This window comes from Salvia miltiorrhiza, chromosome 4, assembly GCF_028751815.1.
Source record: "Salvia miltiorrhiza cultivar Shanhuang (shh) chromosome 4, IMPLAD_Smil_shh, whole genome shotgun sequence".
In the NCBI taxonomy this organism is placed as follows: Eukaryota; Viridiplantae; Streptophyta; class Magnoliopsida; order Lamiales; family Lamiaceae; genus Salvia; species Salvia miltiorrhiza.
In genome coordinates this window covers 40084569-40095687 of record NC_080390.1, presented here as the reverse complement: position 1 = coordinate 40095687, position 11119 = coordinate 40084569, and the positions used below count along the sequence as shown (strand labels likewise).

At 36.1% G+C, this 11119-nt stretch overlaps 2 protein-coding genes across 2 annotated transcripts; one reads left to right on the top strand and one right to left on the bottom strand.

Annotated features, from left to right (window-relative positions):
- Window positions 1-345: 345 nt before the first annotated feature.
- LOC131021642 (probable methyltransferase TCM_000336) lies at window positions 346-2764 on the top strand. Its single transcript, XM_057950897.1, has 4 exons — window positions 346-500; window positions 573-974; window positions 1973-2245; window positions 2324-2764. Exons 1-4 carry the CDS (start codon window positions 426-428, stop codon window positions 2648-2650), a joined length of 1077 nt encoding a protein of 358 aa, XP_057806880.1. The 5' UTR covers window positions 346-425; the 3' UTR covers window positions 2651-2764.
- Window positions 2765-6719: 3955 nt separating this feature from the next.
- LOC131021641 (replication factor C subunit 3-like) lies at window positions 6720-9949 on the bottom strand. The gene is made up of 11 exons (XM_057950896.1): window positions 9382-9949; window positions 9185-9295; window positions 9051-9083; window positions 8514-8691; window positions 8238-8419; window positions 8013-8149; window positions 7834-7929; window positions 7658-7727; window positions 7463-7537; window positions 7291-7336; window positions 6720-7057 (listed from the first exon to the last, which is right to left on the bottom strand). Exons 1-11 carry the CDS (start codon window positions 9676-9678, stop codon window positions 7002-7004), a joined length of 1281 nt encoding a protein of 426 aa, XP_057806879.1. The 5' UTR covers window positions 9679-9949; the 3' UTR covers window positions 6720-7001.
- Window positions 9950-11119: the final 1170 nt, after the last annotated feature.

Below are 11119 nucleotides of genomic sequence, written 5' to 3'. Positions count from 1 at the left end.
ACCCCTATATATATATATATATATATATATATATATATATATATATTGTGATAGAGAGAATGAGACGGGGATTTTCAAATAAGAACCAAATAAAATAAGAATGAAGAATCATTATTTTCAGCTCTTTGATCATTAAAATCTACAGTGGATGCATCGTCTTGGCGGATGAATGCAGTACTTGAATTCAAATCCTAAAATGAGCAAATTATTTATATTTATTCGATTGTAGTAAATTTTGCATCGAATGCATTAAGTTTTACATCAGATGCAATAATTTTAATGATTCTCACGTTCTAAAATTATAGTAATTTTTGCTATAACCACACTCTATATATAAATCTAGTTTCTCCTTCAATCAATTAATGTAGGCAAATACCTCCATACACAAAGCCTATTAATCCAGTCTTGATCAGTCATCACCATTGATGGATATCCACAAAGCTTTCCATATGAAGGGAGGAGTCGGAGACAACAGCTACTCCAAGAACTCTTCACTTCAGGTTGATCTCTCTCTCTCTCTCTATCTCTACTCTCTAGTTTTGTCTCTGATTTGGTTTATAATTTGTTGGCAGAAAAGAGTGGCTGAAAGGTTGAAGCATATAACCGCGTGGGCCATCGAAGAAGTATTCATGAGCGAGAAGCCCAAGAGCTTAGGCATGGCGGACCTGGGGTGCTCGTCGGGGCCCAACGCTCTGTCCAACATAAAACAAGTAGTGGAGGCGGTGGAGAAGGCCAGCCGCCGCATGAGAGAAGCGCCGCCGGAATTCCGAGTGTACCTAAACGATCTTCACAGCAATGACTTCAACACCATATTTCAGGGGCTGCCCGATCTCTACAGGGACCTCAAGAGAGGAGGCACAAATCAGCCGCCTCTTTACATAGCCGCCTGCCCAGGCACATTCTACGGCAGGCTCTTCCCTGACCATTCCCTGCATTTCGTCTATTCCTCCAACAGCCTGCACTGGCTCTCTACGGTAATTAACAAACCTCCATTTTTTTTTTCTTGCTGATTGCGTTCAAGTACAAGAATTTTTCACTAAAATCTAATTTTGCAAATGAACTAAATATTTTGTCTCCAAATACATTAACTTTTAGTTGTTCTAGTTTTCACAAAGTTATAAATTGCCATGTGATTAATGTTGAGGTAGATGATATAATTGTCTACATGGATTAAACTGTCGATGTTTGACAATACTAGCAAAAATAGCTTACCTTGTATACATAATTAATGTTATTTTTATTTGATAAAATAAAAGATATAAATATAATATTTATTTTATTTTATTTTTCAATTAACAATTTAGTCTATATAATTCTATTAACTCTTACAAGATTTTTTTTAGAAAGTCTATTAGTTCATTACTTCTACTAAATATAATTTATTAGATAGATATATTTATTAATTATAAGCATTATCAATAGCTATAAATATATATCATATAGATTTAGTGTAATTTTAATTAATTAGTAATATATTCTTACAAATATTATATTGTAAAATAACCTTAAAATAATACCATGGAATATAGCATCTTGTAACTAACTATATTTTAATATACTCTCCATCACTTTTTGGTGTCCCATTTGTAATCTTTTATTTTTTTTCTTTAATTTTTTTTCTATTGTATTTGCATAATTTTATAGTTGCTGATTAGGTGGATTAATACCCAATTAGGATATTATTTTTAGCATTTTAATTTCATTTGTTAAAGTTAATATTAGGGTGATTAATTCATAATTAGATATAAAAGTAAGGTTAAATATTACTCTTATTATTATAATAATTTAAAACCACAGTTTTTAAATCAAGAATTGTCTTATTTTGTTTATAATTAGCACCTACAAAACTTGTTAATCGTGAATTAAAAGCAAAATTATATTTTTTTTATGGTAGCCATAGAAAAATGAAATGGATAATAGTTTGAAATAGAGTTTTTAGTGAAAAAAGGCGAGAATAAATAAGATTGATCAGGTCCCAGCGGGCATCTACGAGAAAGAGGGACGGTCGATGAACAGAAAGAGCATTTACATATCGGAGAGAAGCCCTCCGGTGGTGAGGAAGGCATACTTAGAGCAGTTCCAACACGACTTCTCCTTGTTCCTCAAGTCTCGCTCACAGGAGCTCATCCGCGGTGGCCGAATGCTGCTCATTCTCTTGGGAAGGACCCTCTCCGACCACGCCCACTGCGCCAATTCTTTCCTTTGGGAGCTCCTCTACCAGTCTTTAGCACATCTCGTTGCTCAAGTATATATATATATATGATTTTAGTTGAGTACTACTTTTTTTAGTTAATGGAAATTAATTATATAGTGTTTCGATCAGGGTGAGATTGAGGAGGAGAAGCTGGAGAGCTACGACGTCCATTTCTATGCGCCGTCCAAGGCAGAGTTGGAAGATGAGGTGAGGAAGGAGGGTTCGTTCAAGACGGAGATGGTAGAGATGGTTGAGATGAGGGACGAGGACGTGAGCGGGAGCGCGGTGGCCAAGGCGGTCAGGTCCATTCAGGAATCCATGTTGGCTCACCACTTTGGGTTTGGGGAGCCCATCTTCGACAAGCTCTTCCACCACTACGCCCTATTGATCGACCGAGAATTCGCCCAACGCCATGTTAAATCCACTACCGCTCTCCTCCTCCTCACCAAGTTATGACCCAATATAATCTTTAATTTCTAGTCCTATAAACCTATGCAAGCTTCTTGTTTCATCGCTTCTTTCTTATTAGTTTAGAAGAAACTGAACGGTTTTTATCTTTTCAACTTCAAAGTTGATGTTATATTTTCTGCCTTAATACGTATATAGTGTGTATCACTGTGAACCACTCTTATTATGTTATAATTTTTAATTATTTTTTATTCAATTTTAATTTATTATGCTTTTATATAATAAAAAGATAATTAACAAGGGTTCACTCATCCATTTAGAATTTTATAATTATTTTTTTATATTTGTTTGAATTAATAATATATTATTTGGGTTCATTAATTCAAGGTTAGGGTATATAATTTTTTAAATTTTAATTTTCAAAGATAAATACTAATTAGAGTTTATAATATAATAATAATTTTTATTTTTATAAAAAAATAATTTATAAAACGAAGAAATGAAGAATGATACACGTGGTACACATTATATTATGGAACAGATGATCTCATCTGGTTGGTAACCGTGAAAAATAGCCACTTAAGTTCTAACGGGTATAAATTATGGCTATATATTTTTCGTGTAAATATGCCATACACCGATTTTTCGAATAAAGACTCTCTATTTGGAGGTGATCATATGGGAAGGGAGGGTGTTTGGCTAAGCTTATTTTAAAGAGCTTATAACATGTTTCAAGAGCTTATAACATGTAGTTTTCTAAGAGCTTATAAGTTGTCAAAGTGTTTAGATAATTGAGCTTATAAGCTAGAGAGAGAAAAAAAATTTAGAGAGAGAAAATCGAAGAGAAATGAACTTGAATGATATATGATGAAAATAATTAATTATAGTTGAAAAATATTTGTAAAATAATTATTACATATGAGATTATAAAAAAAAAAGTTGAGGTAGATGAACTTTTTTTTTGGGAGCTTATAAGCTCTTGGAACTTAAATTTGGAGCTTATAAACTGTTTAAGAGCTTATTTTACCAAACACTATAAGCTGTTTTGAGGAGCTTATAAGCTCAACCAAACACCCTCTAAGAAGCGAGAAAAAAAGGAGGAATTGTTTCATGACATATATAAATATAATAGGAACATATGAAGTTCGATCAAATTACGTGTATATATACAAATTAAAAGTGGTTATGGCTAAAAGATACATGAACTTTGTAAAAAGTTGAAATTTTCACTTGAATTTTTAATTAAATTAAAAAAATACATGAATTTATATTTTTATTGCAATTTTCACTTGAGTTTGATAGTTGGCAGTCGGAAGTTCACCTGATGTTGATCTAACTTCTGATGATGAGGAGTATTTAGAAGCTCGAAGGTAAAATTAATATATTTGACTTAATTTCTACTGTCAACTAAGCTCTAATTTTGTTGAAAGTCAAACTTAGATGAAAATTGCAACAAAAATATAAATTCATGTATTTTTTTCTTTTGCTTAATTGAAAGTTCAGGTGAAAATTGCAATTTTATTCAAAGTTCATGTATGATAAACACTCATTTTTTGCATAGTTTTAATGGTTTTTATTCTTAGTATTGTGTTCGAATTGTGTCTAGTGTGATATCTTTTGAAATTAATTTCATATTGTTTCGTGATGTCACGTTTTGGTATAATTAATTTTGGCTAATTATATGTAGGAATTAGTGATTAGGAGCAATATTTTTATAGGATTATGTTCGAGAGGCGAGAGCGTGGAGAAAAAAGTTCAAAAATCAAGAAAAATGACAAAGAAATGAAAAAAAACAGAAAAGGCGTGAAGATCGGCGATCGCCAATATTGGCATGTTTGAAGAGTAAAATTGGCGATCGCCAAACTTGCTGTTTCAATTTCGGCACCTAGCCTTGACTATTGGTGATCGCCGATATTGTTAAGAGGAGAAGAAGGATTTCGGCGATTGGAACAACGATCGCCGAAATGACCGCGTTTTTTTACATTGTGCGCGATTTTATCTGTATATTCGTTTTTTGACTGGGTTTTTCCCTGTGCCTATAAATAGGTCTCATTATTGACCTATTATAGGGACCGCATTTTTATTTTCTTTCTCCTAGACTTAGAATTTTATCGCTTTCATATATTAGAGTGTTTTTCCTGCAAGATTCAAGACTTGAAGATTCTTGCTATCATTCTTTTTGCGTTTTATCAATCTCATTTATTTTTAGTGCTTTCTTCTTTATTATGTGTTTGATTTATTTTAGGGTTAAGGTGCAGATAGGCCCTTCAAGTGAAGGCCCTTAGAGCATTTCAGTCCTCTTACTAACTGTGTGTGCAGATTGGCCCTCGAACTCAAAAAAATGGTGCAGATCGCCCCCTCTGACTTAACACCATTATGGGCCGTTAGTCAGAGGGGGTGATTTGCACCGTTTTTTTGGAGTTCAGGGGCTAATCTGCACATTTTCCCTTTTTGGAGTTCGGGAGCTAATCTGCACACCGTTCATTAAAAAAAATCACATCTCATCTTCTCCGACCAACTTTTCCGGCGTCAATCGCCGTCAGATGAGGAAAATCACGAAATCAAGTTCCCAAGCCCTAAATCGAGAATTCCAAATCGGCGTCATTGCTCCCGAAAATCACATAATCGAAATGGAAACTCGAATTCTCCCTCGAACGTCACCGCCCCCCAATTGCAGAATCACCCCCAACGAATCGAACTTCGCCTCGCCGTAGGCGGTGATCGTGACCCCAATCGAGATCGAGATCATGTTGGCCATGGTCTCTGATTTGAAGGCGTCCTTCTTCAACAGCACGCCGATAGTGTAGATGGCGACGGGCATCGTCGGCCTTTATCACCGGATTTCGCCGAATTTGAGATAAAGAGGCGACTCCTTATTGAGAAAAGCTAGGCGACTCCTCATCGAGAAAAGTCAGGCGGCGGGTTCACCGGATATTGCGGCGGCGATTTCCGACGGAATGGGAGAATTATGGCTCGTCCTTGACGCTAAGCATGTGCAGTCGAGCGAGCTCCGAGGTTTAGGGCCCAAGACAAAAAGAAAGGGGCGGTGCCCTCCGCCGGCCTCGCCGGAGCTTGAATCAGCGACAACGACGATCAAATTTTGAGCGAGATAGATGAATTAATTAAAAAGTTAAAAGGTGCAGATTAGCCACTGAACTCCGAAAAAACGGTGCAGATCGCCCCCTTGACTAACGGCCCATAACGGTGTTAAGTCAGAGGGGCCGATCTGCACCGTTTTTTTGAGTTCGGGGGCCAATTTGCACACACAGTTAGTAAGGGGACTAAAACGCTCTAAGGGCCTCCACTTGAGAGGCTTATCTGCACCTTAACCCTTTATTTTATGATGTCTAGCTAAAGTGTATTTTTTGGCCATAACCCCAAACTAAAATTTAATATTGTTTCTCACGTTCTTATATTGAATTGTTGATCAAAATTATTGATATGTTCAACGTTTTACAATTCCACAAAATATTTAATTATATTAAATATTTATAATAAAATTATATTTTTATTATATTTATAATTTTTATATTATAATTAAGTTAATATTTATTTTATACTCCCTCTGTCCCAATATAAATGTCCCACTTTCTATAATGGGACGTCCCAATATAAATGTTTCATTTCTTTCTTTGACAATATATTATCTCTTTATACTTAATATTTAAATAATTTCCACCAACCCACTTTATCTACTTTCTACATATTTTTTAATTTCCGTGCTAAAAAATTATGGGATATTTATATTGGGACAAAGGGAAGGGAGTATATACAAAAAAAAAATATAAAAACATTTCATGTGCATTTCAAGTTGCGAATCTATATACTAATAGAAAAAGAGCCTAAGGCATCCTAAGGCACAACTTGTGGATTACCTATTTTACCCATATTACATATTTTATTTTAAAGTTATTTTACATATTATATATTTATAAGAATATATTAATTCATTAAATATTACACTTAATCTATGTGATATATATCTATAGTTATTGATAAGGCTTAAAGATAAATATATCCATTCGATAAATTATCTAATAAAAGTAATGAATTAATAAATTTTCTAAAATAATAGATTATCAAATAAAATAACATTAATTACACGTACAAAGTCCGTTCTTTGTGCTGGTGCTTTGTTAAATGTGCATACGTTGCTCAAATATACTAGTATTTTGTCGTCCTATTCTGCATGTGAGATACATCATTCATGCCTTATCTGAAATAAAGGACATATTAAAAGGCATCTGTAATATGTATTTGCTTGTAGAGATGAGAAGTCCAAATCATATTAATCCACAAAAATTTGGTCGACTACTCTTCACAATTATATATCTCCTCTTAAAAATAGGGACCTCTTCCCCATGGCTGAATGCAGGGGTATCTTCTCTGTCTAACATTATTAATGCCGATTGCTGAAACTCTTCCTATATATGCTCATAAACTTGGCCACAAATTCTGCACCGTTACCAACACGCAATTTAATAATTCATCAATTATATATCTTAAAATTTACGATATATAAAATTTAATTAAGCAACACAACTATATAAGGCCTCTATATATCTTAAAATTTAATTCATCGGTATCTAATTAAGCATAGACTTAGACAGTCTGCGAGGGAGATTCAGTTCTCTTCTCTTCTCAGCTCATGTTATTATAATAGGCATAAATATTGTAAACATAATTACCTTCTAACTTGAGTAAAGCACTTGTTCCACTAGGGAGTCTCTTATCCTGCAAAATTTTGAAAGAACTAACTTCATATAAGGCATCTATATATTTATCCTTTTCCATATTTCAATATTTTCCTTCTTTTACATAAGTCTCAAATGAAACAAGGAGGCGAAAGACTAGACTTACATAGTATGCATACCAATAGTATATCTCCCTTTTCAAACTTGCATCAACTCCTCGAAGGAGTTGTTCAACTAGTTTCTGTGGAAAAAAATTTAAAAATTTAATTGTTCCTCATGAAGTTAGACATAAGTTTTCAAGTAATATATAATTATATATGATCTGAAACTGAAATCCTCACTAATTTAATCAATAAATTACCAGGAGTAATAGTTTTGGATGAACAAAATCCGCCAGAATTTTTTGAATCTTTCCCCGCACAGTAAATAATCTAAACAAGTTAAGTCAGAAGATGTATAAAGGAGAAGAAAAAAAATATTTTATTTTTCTAAATAAAAAGAAAAAGAAAAAGGATACTAACTAAAAGAGTTCACTACCTCTTTGGAGAAGGATCTGCCAAAATGTCGGCAGCAAGTTCCACAACGGCCTCTTCCCATGCAACTGATATATGTTGGTCCTCCGCAAAAGGATAGCTAAAAAAATGTAATTCTTAATTATTTATTTGAATCGAAAATAATATCAACATATTTTTACTTCTAATGAGTAGTCATCTTACTTGTGTAACTTGCATGCTTCAAGTGCCATGATTGCTCTCCTCAAATTTTGCTTTGATTTGTTAGCAATCTTTGAAGCAAAACTTGTGGATAGCTCAAAACCTTCCTTTTTGGCTATCTGGATGAGGACCTCCATTACCTAAGTCAATATTTGGAAACAACTCAAACCAAATAAGTAAATAAAAGTGTTCCTGGATGAAATATATGTATATTGGTGGCATATATACTTGATGAGTTGTGGAGCACTCAATACTGATGAGTTTGCAGCGGCTCTTTACTGAGTCGAGGACGTCTGCATCGTCCTCACAGCAAAGGATAAGTTTGCAACAATCTGAGTAACAGTCCATGATCCATTTTATGAGGTGCTGTATGTTCTCTGCAGCCTTATCAACATCATATAGAACCAATACTGCATATATATCGACGGAAACTGTTAATAGTAATTTGATGGAATGCTACTTATATATATTACTCCATTTGATAATGGAGTTAGATAGGTGGACCTTTGTAATGTGCCTTGTTAGGAGCTACACTGATTTCAGGGGTGACGGTATACTCGCTGCTGATTTGCTTCACTAGAGCTGTTAGTGCATATGCTGCTTTAGACTCTGTGTAGACATTGAGTTCCATGTGGTGAGGACTCGAACTTACCGGAACGACTACTTGCATTGGCCTCGATTCCTGTTCATACAACAAAAATTGGATATATCTCAAGATTGTTATTTCATACAATATATATCATGATTTACATATCATGAAAGTTATAATGAAACTACTCTGTTGCTTTCTTTATATGCAGATGAGATCCTCTCTTCCAAAATCGTTATTCCATCTCATATCTATATGACTATATCTAATGTTGTTGCATTCATGTTTGATTTCTTCAATTGAAAGGGAATGGCATATCAGTTTGTTGCATCCATATCAACTCTCACTCAAAATTTGAGAAAATCTAAAGGTTGAGCTTCGACTAACATCAGTTATACTGTTTGTTCAAATATCTTCGCACACATGATTAATGCAACAGATTTTAAACTTACCAAAATATGAAAGTATCGCAAGTCATGAGATATCTGCAAATCAAAGAAAACACAACTTTAGCTAATTAAGCATCCAAATTTGTCATTCGTTTTTTCTTCTTTTTCCAAAAAAGAAAAAGAAAAGAAAAGCTTACATTCCAAACAGAATCACCATAAAGCTCACGGAGAAGAGCCATAGTGAGTGCCTTCTTACCAGTACCAGGCAGCCCTTTCAGCAAAATATGTGGAAACATTTCACTGTTTGCCTAATAACACAATTAACAAAACCAAAATGTGAATGAGTTAAGCAGAAAGAAGAGCTAATCATAATGGAGACATGAAAGAAACTGACGAGCTGGTGAAGAAGCTGAGCTTCATTCTTGTGGCAAGCGAATCCAGTCAAAGAAACAGGCTGATGCTTGTCGGCCCAGAGCGGCCTCAAGCTCTCAAGCACAACAGCCTTACTGATAAAAGAAGCCTCGTCGAAGGGCCTCTCCTTCTCCGGCGACTTCTTAGAAGTCTTGCAAGACCCCTTCTTGATGCAGAAGAACCACGTCGTCGTCTCCGACTGATTCTTCCTTCTGCTCGCCACAAACCTCGCAGTGCTCGCACTCGTCCGCTCACTTATATTACTACTCTGCCTGCTCATGCCAGAGGTCGAAGTGTTCTGATTCAGAAAGCTGGAGGTGGAGCTCCGAGCAACGTAGCCAGGCGGCTTAGGCAGAGGCGCCGGCTGATTGGCATCCCCGTCGGCGCGAGAAAAGAAAAGGGAGTCGATGCTGTCGAAGTTGACGGTTTCATTGATCTCGGGCAGCTCGGTGTGTTTGGGTCTGGGCCTTAGCCTTGACCTGGGCGCGGATGCGGCCCTTCTGCTGTAGCTAGGGCGGTCTTTCTTGAGCGGAGAGGCATACCTCCGGCGCTCAGAAGCAGTGAAGAGAATGGGGTTATCGTGAGGATTAGAAGGCCTGCGCTCGGACTGCGAGAAGGGGCAGTCGACGGAGTTAGTCCGGGAGATGTGGAGATCGGAGTAAGTTCTGCGCGGTCTGTAAGGGGACTTGCTGTTTCTTCTTGGAGCGGGGCTTCGCGGCAGAGGGATGTCGACTTCGTTCTCGGTGTCGGAGGGCTCGTAGCCGCTTCTGATTCTGCTGGGGCGCAACGAGGTCTCCATCATTTTTTGGGTTGTTGATTTGGATCAACCCATTATCTTATAGTTGGGGAGGGCGGTGAGTGCGAGGAGGAGGAGGACCAAACATCGGTGAAGGCGTAGCATGTAATGTAGTAAATCATTTTTTTGTTTCTTTCTGGACTTTGGGATTTCAAATGATGTTGTCTGTTATAAACACGGAATATTGCTGTAACTAAGACAAATTCTCGAGTCATACCAAATATATATACTCTCTCCCTCCATGAAATATTGTGCTAAGTGCTAATTTATTACTTCCTCCATCCCACTCTAATAAGCTCACTTCTTTTGGGCACGGAGATTAAGAAAACTTACTTTTTAGTAAAAAAATGATAGTAAAGTGGTGTGGTCCACACCAATTAAGTACAACTTTTTTATCCAAAAAAGAAAATGATCCTATTGGAGTGGGACGGATGGAGTAGTATTTTGGATCTCATTCTCCACTAACTAACTTAATTAACTTTTTACATTTTTCTTTATTTATGGGCCTCTTTCTTTACTAACTAAATAAATAACACAATTTTTTTAAAACTCGTATCTCCCTCCCTTAAAACAACATTTCGTGGACAGAGGGAGTACGGGCCATATCAAAATTAGAATGCGAGTCTGGTTTCCTACTGTCATGTAAGCTAGTTCGATGGAGAGAGGTCAGGAGAGCGAATGGAGAGAGGTCAGGAGACGAAGGAACCCGGCTATTCATTCCGAGCACGCCCCGGCAAGGAGAGATTCCTTCAAGGACACCAGATTTTCAAAACAAGGAGGGTGGAGAAGCTCTGTCAGATGGAGACAAAAAGAAGGTGGAGTTCTAAGATCCACAGCTGGCAATCTTGGGAGGCATAAAGTTGATCTCAGCAAAACAACCACATTTTTCTTCAACAATATACTGGATGAATGTAGTATAGATTTT

Excerpts from the sequence above, each read along its gene's own strand:
- LOC131021642 (XM_057950897.1), top strand. The coding sequence starts at position 426 with ATGGATATCCACAAAGCTTTCCATATGAAGGGAGGAGTCGGAGACAAC. Across the intron at positions 975-1,972 it reads GCCTGCACTGGCTCTCTACG|GTCCCAGCGGGCATCTACGA; the intron begins GTAATTAACAAA and ends AAGATTGATCAG. Across the intron at positions 2,246-2,323 it reads TAGCACATCTCGTTGCTCAA|GGTGAGATTGAGGAGGAGAA; the intron begins GTATATATATAT and ends TGTTTCGATCAG.
- LOC131021641 (XM_057950896.1), bottom strand. The coding sequence starts at position 9,678 with ATGAGCAGGCAGAGTAGTAATATAAGTGAGCGGACGAGTGCGAGCACT. Across the intron at positions 9,084-9,184 it reads ATGGTGATTCTGTTTGGAAT|ATATCTCATGACTTGCGATA; the intron begins GTAAGCTTTTCT and ends TTTGATTTGCAG. Across the intron at positions 7,930-8,012 it reads GAAGCATGCAAGTTACACAA|CTATCCTTTTGCGGAGGACC; the intron begins GTAAGATGACTA and ends ACATTTTTTTAG.